Source organism: Schistocerca americana, chromosome X (assembly GCF_021461395.2).
Source record: "Schistocerca americana isolate TAMUIC-IGC-003095 chromosome X, iqSchAmer2.1, whole genome shotgun sequence".
Classification (NCBI taxonomy): Eukaryota; Metazoa; Arthropoda; class Insecta; order Orthoptera; family Acrididae; genus Schistocerca; species Schistocerca americana.
Genome location: NC_060130.1, coordinates 765,095,686 through 765,113,148, shown reverse-complemented (window position 1 = coordinate 765,113,148; position 17,463 = coordinate 765,095,686). Strand labels below are relative to the sequence as shown.

Below are 17,463 nucleotides of genomic sequence, written 5' to 3'. Positions count from 1 at the left end.
CTATTGTCATTTGGCCCCCTATGTACACATCGCTCCAAGTTGGTGTGTAGCTCATCATCAGATTGTAAGAGCAGGTATCTGTGGTAAATGATGCCCTGAATAAAATTTAGACTTTTGTGGGGAATGACAGTCGCTGGTATGTCACCCAGCTTGTTACTAGCAACTAGTGCCCGTGACTGGGCAGGGGATGCCATTTCGATCAAAATTGACCGACTTTTCATTTTAGAGATGGGTGCCACTATCCCAAACTTGTCTTCTAAGTTCTCCACAAAGAATAAGGGCTTTGTGGCCAAGAAGGAATTGCCCACAGTCCATGTACAAACAAAGTATTGTGGGGATTTTTACTCTGCTTGCCACTTAGCCCTACATCCCTCACACAGTGTAGACAGGGAAGGAAACGTGGGACGTATCTATCTGCATTGAAATATGACTGTCCTTTCACAGAGACTGCTGGGGTTGCTTTATTTGTGGCTCATCCACCATGGTGCCACCCACTCTAAACAGGGGCTCTCCCCACAGGTACCACGTACCCCCAGCAACAGCTATCTTCTAGGGGGCTCACCACTCTTTGGCAGGTTCGTGCTTGGCTAACACGGGGCCCGAGCCTTTGCAGCAGTTTTTCCCTTCCGTGCTGCATGTCTATCCTCTTGCTGTTCTTCTTTCCCTCCCTTGGGAAACATGTCTGGAGTATTCTTTGGAATGTTTGGCATTCTGTCGCTGACGTGCGAACAGTCTCCCCTGTGTTATTCGCTCCCTTTTCCTTTCTCCTCTCATTCCTCCACTTCGGCGTTTGAGAATCCTCTTTTCCTCCCTGAAGGCTGGCCCACATGTCTGATGTGTAACAGGTGACTGGGTAACATACCCCCTGGTACACGCCAGGCCCAGGGAGGGGTGAATGCCTGAGCTGTAACCTTCCCAAATTGCCAGTTGGTCTCTCCGTCAGGTGTTTGGGAGGTGTGAACAATCACCTAAGGCACCTTGTGAAGGGGCCCGCAGTTGGAAGGAGCGTGCCATCGGAGACGCTGGCAATTGTGGGGTATTTCCTCGTGATGAGTCGATCATCTTCCCACTCCACTTGTATAAAATGTAAATGCAATGATGCTAATGATTCAAAGATCCTTCTCTCTGCATTGCGGTTCCTCATGGTCTCACGTACTGAAGACAGTCAATCCTTTGCCAAGGTAAATCCGTTTATTATTCATAAAGGTGTAGATGCAGTTACTGGCCCTGTGAAATCCTGATCTCATTTAAGGAATGACACTTAGCTTTTGGAGACCACTTCTGATTCTCGAGCACAACTACTGCTTGCTGTCTTGCTTTTCCACGGTTACCTTGTTCGTGTCGAGACCCACACAACTTTGAATTTTTCCCGTGGCGTAATTTACACCAAGCTGCTCAACGGTCTAACTGAGGCTGAAATACAATCTTACCCCTCTGATCAAGGTGTCATTGCCGTTCATTGTGTAATGAAAAAGGTAGATTCCTCCTTAGTGCCCACCTGCACTCTTTCTCACCTTTGATAGAGTGGTGCTTCCAGCCAAGCTCAAAGCTGGCTATGAAATTATCACTGTCTGGCCATACATTCTGAACTCAATGCTCTGCTACCAGTGTCATTGTTTTAACCACACTAGAATGTCTTGTTGACACCCAGTCGAGTGTCACCTGCGGTAGAGATGCACACAAGGGCAACTGTCCACCTCCTTCTCCCCTCTGTATCAACTGCAAAGGAGGCCATGCCGCCAGCTCTCAGGATTGTCCAGTGTATCTTGATGAGCGGGCTGTACAAGAGATTCGGGTAAAGGAAAAGGTGCCTTATCCAGTTGCTCGCAAGTTACTGCCTCGTCGCAAACCCTGTGTTCTCCCATCTGGTACCTATAGTTCTGTTCTTGTTGCCCCTCGCTCCATGAAGGACATGGCCACACAAACATGTGCCCTCCAATTCAGCTTTGAGGTTGTGAAATCGCCCAGTGTCAAGGTAGCATTGCCATCCTCCCCCCCACCCCCCACCCCCACCCCCATCCAGCTGTGTAACAAGTCGGCAAACTGTTGCCTTAAGGGGCGAAACAACCAGCTACACAACTGGTCGACCGGAAAGGTCAGAAGGAGTACTCCCGTGAAGGCTTCCTCCATCCCTCCAGCCAAACAACACTAGAGTCTTCATCTAACCGGAAAGGCTCGAAGAAGTCATCCAAAGGCAAACGGTCTTCTCCTTCACCAACTCAAAAGATCCTCTCCGACGGTGTTTCCATGTGGTACCTTAGCCCAGCCACCTTCCATGTCGCCGGTGCACACCAACAACCGTTTTTTGGCATTGTACTCAACAGACCGACAGCACAAGCAAGCTGATGTTTCTGTAGACCCCATGGAGCAGGATCCCCCTGCTTCGGTACCCTGTAGTAGTACCACTTCCCCAGTTGTCACTCTTCAGCTGCCGAGGCGACACCCCCATGTCTCTTCATCATGACTCTTTTCCAATAGAATGTTTGTGGCCTTCGGTCCCAGAAAGATGATTTACGGCTGCTTTTAGCGTCGCAGTGTCCCCTTGTACTCTGCCTTTAGGAAACTAAATTGCGCCCTCACGGCCGCTTTGAACTTTCACATTTCTTACCGATTCGTACTGACCTTCCCCGTGAGGTCGGCATTCCCTCTCATGGGGGCGTCATGCTGCTCATACGGGATGACATTCATAGTCAACCCATCTCGCTAACTACCAATCTTCAAGCTGTGGCAGTTCACCTTTTCCTTCCCCACCTGACTTTCCATCTGTACTATATATGTCCCTCAATCATCCGCTGTCACCAGGGCAGACTTCCTTCAACTTATTGAGCAGCTACCTTTCCCATTTTTTGCTACTTGGTGACTTTAATGCGCATGATACCGTTTGGGGTTCCCCCAGGACCTGTCGGAGAGGTGCCGTCTTGGCTGACCTTCTTAACCAACTTAACCTTTTCTGCCTTAACACTGGAGCACCCACATTCCTTTCTGGCTCCTCGCACACCTATTCCCATTTGGGCATATCCTTTTGCGCTGCCCAGCTTGCACATCATCTTGAGTGGTCTGTTTTTTTTTCCAACACCTACTCGACCAACCATTTCCTGTGTGCTGTCTGTTTGCTGACCCCTACCCCATCCGCGTGCACGCCTAAACGGCAGCTTCCTAGGGCTGACTGGCAGCTATACTCCTCCCTGGCGACCTTCGAGAACAAGATTTCCCGAGTTGTGATGACCAGGTTGAATATCTGAGAATCATTATCTTTACTGCTGCAGAATGTTCCATACCCCACACTTCCTCTCTACCACGTCGTCTCCCAGTCCCTTGGTGGACTGAGGCATGCCCCAAAGCAATTCATGCATGTAGACACACACTCCGCATTTTTACTGCCACCCTACGCTAGCAAACTGCATTCATTATAAACAGATGTATGCAAAGTGTCATTGTGTTCTGCAGGATAGCAAAAGAGCTAGATGGATTTCAACACTAGTTCTTTTAACAGTTCCACACCTTCCTCTGTCGTGTGGGCCAACCACCGATGGATCTCTGGAACCAAGATCCATTCTCCAATTTATGGCCTGACAGTCGCTGACAATGTCATCGTGGACCCTATTGCTATCTCTAACACCTTGGGCCGCCATTTTGTGGAAGTTTTGAACTCTTCCCACTCTCCCCCTGCCATCCTCCATTGGAAACGAGCAGAGGTGGCTCAGGCGATACCTTTATCTTCTACAAATTGTGAGTGCTACAATGCTGTCATTACTATGAGGGAACTAGATCATACTCTCAGTTCATCCCGATCCTCCACCCCAGGGCTAGACGCCATCCACATTCAGATGTTGCAGCACTTTTCTCTTGTGGGCAAGCACTTTCTGCTTAACACGTACAACCGCGTCTGGGCAGAGGGCACATTTCCTGGACGCTGGTGTGAAGCCACAGTCATACCCATACCTAAGCCCGGTAGGGACAAAAACCTTCCTTCTAGCTACTGCCCCATCTCTCTTATCAGCTGCGTTTGCAAGATGATGAAACGCACGATTCATGCCTGGCTGGTGTGGTGGATTGAGTCTCAACATTTACTAATGACTGCGCAGGGTGGATTTTGAGCGCAGTGTTCTGCAGTTCACCATCTCGTTGCTTTGTCCACCCATGTCATGAATGGTTGTCTGTGGAATTCTCAGACTGTGGCTGTGTTTTTCGATTTGGAGCAGGCCTAAGGCACCTGTTGGATAACGTATATCCTCCATACTCTTTACACATGGGGCTTTCGTGGCTGCCTGCCCTGTTTTCTTCGGGCATTTTCACAAGACTGGGTTTTCAAGGTGTGTGTGGGTTCTGTCTTGCAGATACCTTTGTCAGGAAAATGGTGTGCTTCAGGGTTTCGTCCTGAGTGTCATCCTCTTTGCTATCGCCACTAACCCTATAATGGTATGTCTCCAGCCCGGCATATCCGGCTCTTTTTGTTGACTCTTTTCCCATCTATTGCAGTTCCCCATGGACCTATCTCACTGGTGTCATCTTCAGCTCTATCTTGATCATCTTTACTCCTGGAGCATTGACAATGGCTTTCGCTTTTCCCCTGACAAAACAGTCTGTATGAATTTCTGGTGGTGCACATGGTTTCTCCCACCATCTCCACATCTTGGGCCTGTTGCCCTTCCATTCGTTGAAACTAAGAAATTTATGGGGCTCATGCTCGATAGGAAACTCTCTAGGTCCTCTAAAGTGTCTTACCTGGCCGCCCGCTGTACGGGGTCCCTCAGTCTCCTACATGTCCTCAATGGTACTTCCTGGGGTGCCAATCAAACCACCCTCCTCCATTTGTACCGGTCCCTTGTCCATTCGAAACTCAACTATGGGTGCTTCCTTTATGCGTCTACATGCTCATCCCTCTTACGCCATCTCAACACTATCCACTATCATGGCATACGTTCGGCCATAGGCGCCTTTTAGAGCAGCCCGGTTGAGAGTCTGTATGCCGAAGTTGCTGAACTACCACTGTCCTACAGCTGTGACTCTCTCCTCAGCAGGTGTGCATGCCGTTTGTGTGCCGTGGATGGCCATCCAGCCTATACCTCCTTCTTTGATGATTCCTTTGATCATCAGTATGGGGCTTGTCCCTCTTCTGTTACCTCCTGGAGTTTGCTTTCCCCACTTGCTACAGCAGCTTAGCTTCACACTACCTGCAACTTTCCCGGTGGGTGTAAACCCTTCACCACCTTGGCTTTGTGAAGCAGTCCATGTTAACCTTGGCCTTCATTCACTTCCTAAGGACACTACTCCAGCCTCGGTCTATCACCTCAAGTTTTACAACCTTTGCATGGAACCTTTCACTAGTACCTCTATATACACTAATGGCTCTCGGGCTGTGTGCCTACGTCATTGGCACCCGTGTCTTTTTATATCTGCTTCCAGCACACTCCTAAGTATTTTCAGCCGAGCTCTTCACCTTGTATCAGGCCATGGAGTACATCCAGCGACACAGCCTTCCCAGTTGTGTCCTCTGCTTGGACTCACTCAGTGCCATCCAATATCTATGTGCACTGTACACTGCTCATCCCTTAGTGAGTGCAGGGGTCCCAGGAAAATTGTCACTTGCTCACTCTTCGTGAAGTGAGTTTCATGTTTCTGTGGGTCCCTGGTCATGTCGGTCTGCCAGAAAACGAGGCTGCTGACGCTGCTGCCAAGGGTGCCATCCTGATACCTCAGCCTGCGGGTACCTATATTCCCTCCAATGATCTCTGTGTTGCTGTCTGTCAGGAGGTGGTGTCCCTTTGGCATCACCAATGGTCCTCCCTTCACGAGAATAAAATCTGGCTTATTAAGCCTCTCATAGGGCTTTGGATGACCTCTTGTTGGCCCTCCCGCCGGGAGGAGATTATTTCAACTCGGCTGCGTATTGGGCACTGGCTTTTTAGCCATCATTTACTAAGTGGCACTACCCCACCACTTTGCACACATTACCCCCAAATTTTAACTGTCTGACACTTTCTGCTGGAATGCCCTTTTTTTTAAATTTACATTCCATCCTGGCTTTGCCTTCTGATTTATCAGCCTTTTTTAGTGAATGATGCATGGGCTGTTGACCGTATTTTGATTTTTATCCACCGAAGCAATATGGTGAAGGCCATTTAATTTTTAGTGTTGGACCTCCATTTCTGTATGGTGTTTTTTGCCCCCCCCCCCCCCCCACATGTCTGTTTTTAGCTGTCTCCTATTCTGTCTATTGGGACTGACGTATAGTCTTGTAACTCCTCTCTGTGTTCGTGTTCTGTAGTTTTGACTTGGGCACATATGACCCCCCCCCCTCCCAGTTCTTTTTTGTGCCCTAAAGAAAGCAAAATAAAACCAAAACCAATCAGTAACAGCTGCCTGGCAAGTAAGCCATTGCTCGGAGTCCCTGTGCCCCAGTCATGATGAGCACATACTCCTTAGCATACATGGGGAGTTTCCAGCTAAGGCACCAACAATGTGATCCCTGTGTGGTCAGGGGGCTACCACCGTGCAGGTATTTGACAACACCCTGACAACCCCCCACCTCCACCCCCACCCCTACCCCTTACAACAGGATGGCTACTGTGCTGGGTTTTGTGTGTATTACCTTATTAAAGGGAAGGGTGCAGAGATGGAAAGGCACAAAGATGGAGCATACATTGCATTGGGCAAAATTCCCTGCATGATCCACACATCTGGAGAATTTTGAAAACTGGTGGCACGTCAAACCCAACACTAGGGATCACGTGTTTATTTAATGAAAAGTTGTAGAATATGCTACAAGTGGAAACTTGAGACTCAGTTGTAAACCAGGTCCAAGCAAGGTCAGCACCAAGTAAACCATCTGATGGATAGGCAGAGTGGGAAAGGGATAGTGGAAGTATAAGCTTACAGCACGGAAAGGAAGTAATGCTGCAAAGGCTGGGGGCCCCGTGGTAGTCAAGCACATACTCAAAAAAGAGTTGTGAACCCCCTGAGCGTGTTCTGTTTTGGTTGCACCTACAGTATGGCTATTAATATTGTTGAGACACGTGAGCCATCCTACCTTGACAAGGTCCATAGTTCATCAGCAGCTCACGTAGTTTATTGAGGGGCAATACTAAGAAGTGGTATGAAACAAGATGAACACCTGAAGTCAGTATTAAGGAATCAAATGAAAGGCTTAGATTTGTAGGAAGAAATCCAGATAGTGCAGTGCATCTGTAAAGGCACTAGTGCAACCAATCAGAAGTACTGTCCTAGCATTTGGAGTCCTTATCGAGTAAACATGATTGCGGAAATCGAACAAATTCAGATATTCTTTGTGAGGATCATAGGTGGTCAGTATAGACCAATACCAAAGTGTAGTGGAAGGAGGGGGGATGAGTTAAACGGGAATGTTTGGAAGAAAGGAGATGTTCTCCCAAAACTTTGTTAAGTAAATTTACGGAACCAGTATATGAGGGTCTGTGCAAAACCACGATTGTACATCTTGTGTAGCAGTCATAAATGTACGATAAGAGAGATTAGATCGTGTAAAAGGCATATAGACTGTATGGAAAGGATTTAATTCTCTTGAGCATCCACACTATACAGGGGCTTGTGGAGTATGTATGCAGATCTACTTCACCTGTTTAAAAAGAACAGAGTAAGGCTCAAATCCCTGTCTGGCAATAAAGACACTCTAATATTTCCCAACTCACTTAAGGTGAATTGCATTGATGGTTCATTCGAAAAGGCCAGTCAATTTTCTGGCCATTCACTTTGCACAGGTTTTAATGTCATTTAGCCCTAGTCTTCCTTCCTTCCTTCTGTTAGTACAGGTTCGGTATGTGTTGAATTTCCCTGTTTTTCAGCAGGCTATTACTACAGACATAAGATATTGTGAAGAGATAACAAATTTGTGATGCTGGTGGGTTTTTTTTCTGTTTACAAGTGACCACAGTCCTGCAAGATTTCAGAAATTACATTTTCCAGTTGGATTGTTATTAAAAGTATTTATTAACAGTTGTGATTTCAGCCTATTGTGCCATTCTCAAGTGACAGCTCTAACGTCAACTGCTTAGTCTTCTTAATATCTTTAAGTAATTTATGTTGTTACAGATGTCGCTTGAGAACATTATAATAGGTCAAAATTGCAATGATTTAATAGGTTTAGCAACAGTCTAGGCAGAAAAACTGGCAACTTAGCTATTGGAAGGAAGAGCCTGTACATAATACTAACACCACATGTGCTAATTGAAATTTAGGATTACTATATTCTTCTTTTAGGACAGTCATTTTCCGTATAATTACTGTTTCATGGCATTACCATTATTTTTAGTCAGAGAATTCTCTGTCCATGTGACAACTTCCTTGAATGTAAATATAGACCCCATTCCCATCATTTGTTATTTTCATCTAAGTAAGACATAATTTAATTTGTGAATAGCTTTTGTAGCAGCAGTAGTTATAAGAATTGTTATTCTGTGTTATTTCTGTATGTTACCCATGTATAAACACTTACCTTTTGTTTGTGTTTTCCAGGTTGTCAATATCGGCTGTAGTCATGTCATATTTGCAAAATCCACAACCAATGACACCACCTTGGACAACAGTTTTACCATGATGGTTGTTAACATAGGAACTTCAGAAGGAAAATTCTGCTGTAGTGTGATCAAAGAATTGTGCAGTGCTATGCACACTTGTAAAAATGTTTTATATAACAGAAGTTGGTATTTGATAAATGCCATGGTTACAACAAAGTACAATTAAGACTCAAAATAATGACGATAATAAGACAACGATCATTGCATTGTAAATAATAAAACACTGTTGACAATGTTTCATTGTAATTGTTGATATATATGGATTTAAAAACAGAAATATGTTGTTTACATTTTTAGAATGAATCCTAACCATAAGAAGCTCATTTGGCAAGGAATGTAAAATGACCAATTTCCTTTTGGCAGTCATAAAATGGTTTTGAATGTCAGATTGTAAAATAGTGATTTCATATTTTATTAGAGTATGTGAAAACCACACAGAAGAAGAAAATACGATGCATGTAATCAGCATCCCGTAAAAGACTGAAGTTTTTCAAATCACAAAAACAGATGTAAGATTTTTCTATATCTAAAAATCTAAAGATGCTGTTATCTACACTCCTGGAAATTGAAATAAGAACACCATGAATTCATTGTCCCAGGAAGGGGAAACTTTGACACATTCCTGGGGTCAGATACATCACATGATCACACTGACAGAACCACAGGCACATAGACACAGGCAACAGAGCATGCACAATGTCGGCACTAGTACAGTGTATATCCACCTTTCGCAGCAATGCAGGCTGCTATTCTCCCATGGAGACGATCGTAGAGATGCTGGATGTAGTCCTGTGGAACGGCTTGCCATGCCATTTCCACCTGGCGCCTCAGTTGGACCAGCGTTCGTGCTGGACGTGCAGACCGCGTGAGACGACGCTTCATCCAGTCCCAAACATGCTCAATGGGGGACAGATCCGGAGATCTTGCTGGCCAGGGTAGTTGACTTACACCTTCTAGAGCACGTTGGGTGGCACAGGATACATGCGGACATGCATTGTCCTGTTCGAACAGCAAGTTCCCTTGCCGGTCTAGGAATGGTAGAACGATGGGTTCGATGACGGTTTGGATGTACCGTGCACTATTCAGTGTCCCCTCGACGATCACCAGTGGTGTACGGCCAGTGCAGGAGATCGCTCCCCACACCATGATGCCGGGTGTTGGCCCTGTGTGCCTCGGTCGTATGCAGTCCTGATTGTGGCGCTCACCTGCACGGCGCCAAACACGCATACGACCATCATTGGCACCAAGGCAGAAGCGACTCTCATCGCTGAAGACGACACGTCTCCACTCATCCCTCCATTCACGCCTGTCGCGACACCACTGGAGGCGGGCTGCACGATGTTGGGGCGTGAGCGGAAGACGGCCTAACGGTGTGCGGGACCGTAGCCCAGCTTCATGGAGACGGTTGCGAATGGTCCTCGCCGATACCCCAGGAGCAACAGTGTCCCTAATTTGCTGGGAAGTGGCGGTGCGGTCCCCTACGGCACTGCGTAGGATCCTACGGTCTTGGCGTGCATCCGTGCGTCACTGCGGTCCGGTCCCAGGTCGACGGGCACGTGCACCTTCCGCCGACCACTGGCGACAACATCGATGTACTGTGGAGACCTCACGCCCCACGTGTTGAGCAATTCGGCGGTACGTCCACCCGGCCTCCCGCATGCCCACTATACGCCCTCGCTCAAAGTCCGTCAACTGCACATACGGTTCACGTCCACGCGGTCGCGGCATGCTACCAGTGTTAAAGACTGCGATGGAGCTCCGTATGTCACGGCAAACTGGCTGACACTGACGGCGGCGGTGCACAAATGCTGCGCAGCTAGCGCCATTCGATGGCCAACACCGCGGTTCCTGGTGTGTCCGCTGTGCCGTGCGTGTGATCATTGCTTGTACAGCCCTCTCGCAGTGTCCGGAGCAAGTATGGTGGGTCTGACACACCGGTGTCAATGTGTTCTTTTTTCCATTTCCAGGAGTGTATCACATAGCATACCAAGAACGTTTAGTGTTCTGGTTGGAGTTTCTGTGCTAAATAATCAGGAGACAAGGTCAGCAACCATCACAGATATAAACAACAAAGGCCACTGACTTGTAAACAAAACAAAATGTTGATTCTTCAACAAATAAATTATGCATTAAACTGATGTTTGAAGAGCTGCAGAAATACTGATGCTACAAAAACATGAATACTAAGTGAAAATATCACTGACTCAGTAAACATCTTTAAGAAGTTTGATGTTTATCAAGCAAAAGTTTCACAAGAATGTGTGGAAAAAAAGCAACCATGTAATATTCTTTGTTACTAAAATGGTCCCATGAGAACATGTCAGCTATCCTCCATCAGCAATCTGTAACATGAAATCTGTGTCTGGCTTTGAGTTTCTTGAATTTCCCTGGCAGATTGAATATTTGATTACCTTTCAGGTGTGGTTTACACAACTGCTGTAAAACAATGTTGTTGAAAGTATACACTCATTACCAATTAGACTGAACAAATGGTTCAAATGGCTCTGAGCACTATGGGACTTAACATCTATGGTCATCAGTCCCCTAGAACTTAGAACTACGTAAAACTAACTAACCTAAGGACAGCACACAACACCCAGCCATCACGATGCAGAGAAAATCCCTGACCCCGCCGGGAATCGAACCCGGGCGCGGGAAGCGAGAACGCTACCGCACGACCACGAGATGCGGGCAATTAGACTGAACACACACACCTAGTAGAGTGAAGCACTTCTTTCCATGCTGATGGTGGTAACGTATTGTAGCATAGGCTCAGTTTATGTTCATAAACGATGAAAAGTGTCTGCTATAAAGCTGCCCCAGCCATCTTACAAATTTTTGTGAGACATGTCCAGGGTCTGTACATCTCACTTAAGTCATATATGGGCTCAATAAGAATAAAATTAGGTATTCTAGGGACTGCTGAAGTACCCTTTGGTCTATGAAGTGTTCTTCAAACATTTGACAGTTCAACAACAATGGGGTAGGGCACTGTTATGTGGAAGGTACAGGTGACCTGTGCGGTGCTGTTGAAAACTGGGTGGATATGATCTGACTGTAGGTTCCTGTATCATCTGCTTCTGAGAGCTGATGGCAGAGGTATCAGATCTGTCTTGATCGCCTGTGCGAAAGTAGTAGTTCAACGTTCACTCATCTTGTACATATTTCTGGGGGGAAATAGAATTCTCTTTCTCTTAGGAAGTGCATGTAGTAGCGTTAATATTCACTGTAAGACTAGGTTATGCATAAAGAAGTTACATCATAACTCTTGTGTAAACGTCTTCATGAAGTTGCTTGCATGTAACAGTCAGTGTTGGTGCTTTAGTATGTCATGTTCGACCATGAAGTGTCAGCATTAAAGCTTACATTAGCAGCAGCAGTAGTCTCTGACACACTTTGTTTTCCACCGTCGATGGCTTTGACAGCGACATGTTCAGTGGCAAGTCGGACAGACTGGACATCTCTCACTGTGAGTCGCCACGTTAACTTACAATTATGTTTTACTATAGTTATCTAGGAACTAGGCAAATCAGAAGATACAGTCGATCATAACCAGAGCAGAGAAGGCAGACCTGTTCTTAGATAAAATAAAATTATAGACAATGAAATCCAATCTAAAATGATAAGTGTAGGATAAGAATTTGAACTTAAGAGGAAAATAATGTGATGGTAATTGTACAATGTAACTCAACAGAACAAACTGAAGACTTAGAAAAAGGAGACCAGGAGGCTGACAGTGAGTGGTAAAACTAGAAAAGCACAGGCTTAGAGAAGAAAATATTAGTGTGGCTGCCTCAGCTGCACATCCACAGAAGGTTGCAACAGGTACAAAAATACTAAACTCACACCAAAGAAGGGTGCATTTGGTTTATTCATCATAGCAACAACAATGGGGATGAAAGACACTGCAGAAATTTACAGACTGACTCAGTCCCATAAAAGAAAAAAAGAAGTACAAACAGTGAACAATGCTTTGATCGTAGAAACAGAATTGGAAGCTCATAGTAAAAAATTTGGGCCGCCAAGAAAATATACGCCTTTAATAATGGTAATCAATATCCTGTCACAAAGGACAGTGGAAGAACTGAAGTGCTTTATAACCATAATCTAGAGTGAAAAATAAACTAAAATTATTTCACAAACGATACTGGGTTTCATTTCAGGATTGCAACCAAAGAAAGGAATACATGCACAGTCCATGTCGGTTAACCTGAATGAAAGGACAGAAAAGGGTAAATATAGTATTCAGGTTGATGAATGTGAAAAACTACTTATTGTTTGCTAGGATTGTGGTCTTAACACTAAATTCTGCAAAACAGGAAAAGTGGTCCACTTGTACTGTGGCTAGGGGAGCCATGGGGGAAAAAAAGTTTGTAATAAGCTCTAATAGCTACCTGTCTTGGGACCCATGTGCAAAAAGGAAGACACAGTGCACTCAGGAGGGCAAAGATCATCTGGGTTATCAACTTTTATTGGAGCAACAGATTAAAAAAAAATTGTGAACTGCAGGAAATTAAGTGCTTCTGAGCAAAAGAAAATAACTTAAAATGGCTGTGTATATAAAACTAAAACGATGGGAACATTGTCAGACAGGCTCAGCTAAGAAAATAGAAATTACATCAGATTCAGCATAACAGATAGAATTCCAAATAATCTGCACCATGTGCAGAAAGCACAAGAAAGCTTCAAATAAAAGAATTGATGCAGCCTGAGTCAGAATTTCTCACGAAATTTTGGTCACCAGCTTTCTCCTCTGGGTGTGAAAGGTGGTAGGAGTAATCCATTAAATTACATGACCATATCATTAACGTCGATATGCAGCAGGATTTTGGAACGTATACTGTATCTGAACACTATGAATTACCTTGAAGGGAATCAACATGGATTTAGAAAACATTGTTCATGTGAGAAACACAACTATCTCTTTACTCACACGAAGTACTAAGTGCTGTTGACAAGAGATTTCAAATTGATTCTGTATGTCTAGATTTCCAGAAGGCTCTTGACACTGTATCACACAAGTGGCTTGCAGTAAAACTGTGTGCTTATGGAATATCATCTCATACATGTGACTGGATTTGTGATTTCCTGTCAGAGAGGTCTCAGTTCATATTAACTGATGTACATCATTGAGTAAAACAGAAGTGATTTCTGGTGTTCCCCAAGGGAGTGTTATAAGACACCTGCTGTTCCTTATCTATATAAACAATTCAGGAGACAATCTGAGCAGCTGCCTTAGGTTATTTGCAGATGATTCTGTCATTTATCGTATAGTGAAGTCATCAGTAGATAAAAAAAATGGAGAATGATTTAGAAAAGATATGTTTATGGTGCGAAACTTGGCAATTGACTCAAAATAATGAAAAGTGTGAGGTCATCCACATGAGTGCTAAAAGGAATCTGTTAAACATTGGTTATGCGATAAAGCAGTCAAATCTAAAAGCCATAAATTCAACTAAATACCTAGGAATTACAATCGTGAACAACTTAAATCGGAAAGAACACGCAGAAAATGTTGTGGAGAAGGCAAATCAAAGACACTTAGAAAATGAAACAGGTCTACTAAAGAGACTGCCTACACTATGCTTGTCCGTCATCTTTTGCATCTCTGCTGCATGATCTGGGATCCTTACCATACATAATTAACGGAGTGCATTGAGAAAGTTCAAAGAGCAGCAGCTTGTTTTGTATTATCACGAAATAAGGGAGTGTGTGTCACTGAAATGGTACAGGATTTTGGGTGGCTATCATTAAAACAAAGGCATCTTTTGTTGCGTTGGAATCTTCTCACAAAATTTCGGTCACGAGCTTTCTCTTCTGGGTGTGAAAATATTTTGTGGACACCTACATAGGCAGAAATGATCATCAGAATAAAATAAGAGATATTGAAGCTCACATGGAAAGATTTAGGTGTTCATTTTTCTGCGTGCTGTTAGAGAGTGGAATAATAGAGATTTATTGTGAAGGTGGTTCGATGAACACACTGCCAGGCCCTTAACTGATTTGTGGAGTACCTATGTAGATGTAGAACTGATAAGGAATTTTCATTCACCTGCAGAATAAATTACATTTCCGGTTCGAGAAGTAGTGGACAAAATTCAGCTGAAGATGATGAATGTACCATCTGAAATACCTTAACTGCAAATCTTGCTCAGCATACTATTCAAGAAATAGAAGAGATACAGATATTGATGACCTGTCCAGACAGTTGGTAGTGACTTTTGGCCACTCCCAAGGCTAGCAATACAAACACACCCAAACCTAGTACTTTTTGCCAGCAGTGATGCTCAGTGCAAATGCACACAACAGCTGCCTGTTAAATTTTCTAAGAGTTTGGAGATTAGTTTGCTGGGGAGGAGTGGGGGGGGCGGGGGGGGGGGGGTGTTTCTCTATTTCATTGCTGCAATGAACCACGTTTCTTTGGATTGTGCTAAATTTCAACTGCGCACTGGGTACACAGCATACTCAAGTCAGTTCACAATGCCTACTATAATGTTATATTGATATGACATGTCTTGTTTCCTGCTTAAGGCTGGGAATGAGTGGAAACAATCCATATCTTCCTGGAGTCATCGGACTTCCACAGGTACCTCTGCCCATAGAAAAGTGCCGAGTTGTATTGTGCATATAATCCCAGGTGTTATAAGTAAAGTGAAGCTACTCAGAGAGGTCAGTTGTGGCCTGTAATTATTGTATGGCAGCGAAACATGATTGATATGCAAATGCATTAATGCAGAACCTATTTATACCAGGTAAAAAAATAGATTCCAATTTTTGCCACCAGGTGCAAATTTGGTGCTATACACTGTTTTGTATGGTGGTGTGACATCCACACTGTCATTTGACGAGCCATAATGTTAGTGGACAGTATGGCTATTGAGAAGAGAGTGTGCGCTGTTAGTAAGACTGTTTTCTGTGAATAGCAGCAATTGCAGGTGTGCTTTGAGTGAGTATCACTGACTGAATGGTCTGAGGAGAAGCTCAGTGTCATTCAGTGGTTTAAAGATGATGATAATGAAATTGAAAAACATGGGTGAGCTTGATGTGGTACATGGAATAGGAACACGTCCTAACCCTGTGGAAGTTATTGACAAGGCTGCTGTTGCTGTAACTGACAATGCACAATGTTCACTGGATAGTGATCGTGCGTATGGAGTGTCAAGAGAATTGTCTGTCCCATGGCAAACAGTAGACAAAAATTTTGCAATCCGTATTACAGTGGTACCTGTACAAGATTCAGAGGGTGCAGCAATTGAAACCTAGTGTTCCACAGCTACGTTCTGAATTTACTCTTCGGTTTCTGGCATGGATCAAAGTTAATGACATGTGGCCGGGAAATATTCTATGGAGTGATGAGGCACATTTTACACTTCAGAGTGCAGTGAATGCACAGAACAGCCAATTTTGGGGTACCATTAAACCGCATGTTGTGCACAAAGGTCCTCTGCATTCACCTATGTGGCTGTGTGGTGTGGATTCACAAGCAACTTTATTCTTGTACCTCTTCTGTGGATAAAATAGAGAAAATATACCCAGAGGGTCTGTCAGGGGTACAGTGATGTCTGCACATTATCGAGAACTCTCTGTACAGCATGTGAGTCTTGCTTTGGAAGAATGCAACTTTGTGGGAACCACTATTTCCATAAGAGGGGGCAACACCTCGTATCACTTGGCCCATGAAAGATCTGCTTAATGCAACCTTCCACATGTTATCTCCACAGGTTTTCCAGATTCATGGACAGCAAAATCACCTGATCTGAATCCAAGTGACTTTTGGCTCTGTGGATATCTGAAAGAATGCATTTACCAGAGACTCATTTGATCTCTACCTTACCTGAAGGCCAGTAAAAAACAGCCTCCCCAACAGCGCCCCCCACCCCCCTGCTTGCCAGTCTGTGGTGGGTTTTTACTTGGGTATCATGGGGCCCCAGTTTTTGCAGCATTGTTTTCCTTCCGTACTGCATGTCTATCCTGTTACTATTCTTTTCCCCCTCCCTTGGAGAACATGTCTGGGATGTTTCGAAAATGTGTTCTGCATATTCAGTAGGTGATACCAGAACAGTCTCTTCACTGTTTTTCATTCCTTTTTTTCTTTCTTCATTCCCCTTCTCCTATCCTTCCACTACTTCAGTGTGTCAGGTTCCTCTTTTTCTTCTTCCTCCGTGTGTGTGCTCCTGAAGGTCAGCCCACGCATCTGATGCGTAACAGATGACTGGGTAATGTGCAATTCCCAGCCCTGGGTTGGCACGTAGGGTTCGCACATGCCTTCTGGTATAGGCCAGTCCCAGGGAGGGGTGATTGCTTAAGCAGTTACCTTCCCAAATTGCAGATTGGTTCCTCTGTCAGGTGTTCGGGAAGTGTGTACAATCACCTAAGGTGGATGTGCCCCCTTCTGAGGGGGGGGGGGAGGGGGGGGGGGAGTTGGAAGGAGTGCCATCGGAGACACTGGCAATCATGAGGGATTTTCTCGCAATGAGCCAATCATCTTCGTCCCAGTCAATTCCTACCAAACATAAACAGAATGAGGCTAAAATTCAGAGACCCTCCCAGTTGCACCATGGTTCCTCATGATTTCACGTACCAAAGATGGCCAGTCCTTTGCTATGGTAAATCCGTTTATTATTCAGAAAGGTGTTGGTGCAATTGCTGGCCCTGTGAAATCCTTTTCTCATTTACGAAATCGCAATTTGCTTTTGGAGACTACTTCTGATTTTCAAGCACAACAACTGCTTGCAACTTCACTCCTCCATGGCTATCTTGTTATCACAGGCGAAACATGCATTCCACACCCAATTCACTGCTACCAGTGTCATCATTACAACCCCTCTCAAATGTCCTGTCAACACCCAGCCAAATGTGTAACGTGTGCTAGGGATGTCGACGAGGGCAATTGTCTGCCTCCTCCTCCCCG

The 17,463-nt window shown here is 44.8% G+C and overlaps 1 protein-coding gene across 1 annotated transcript in view; it reads left to right on the top strand.

The window, feature by feature from the left end:
* The window catches only part of LOC124556766 (PAT complex subunit Asterix), a 73,600-nt gene extending 64,771 nt beyond the window's left edge, over nucleotides 1–8,829 (top strand). The window contains exon 5 of the mRNA XM_047130774.1: nucleotides 8,491–8,829. Within this exon, the coding sequence (XP_046986730.1) occupies nucleotides 8,491–8,572 (82 nt within the window). The 3' untranslated portion in view covers nucleotides 8,573–8,829. The remainder of the gene's footprint in view (nucleotides 1–8,490) is intronic.
* Nucleotides 8,830–17,463: the final 8,634 nt, after the last annotated feature.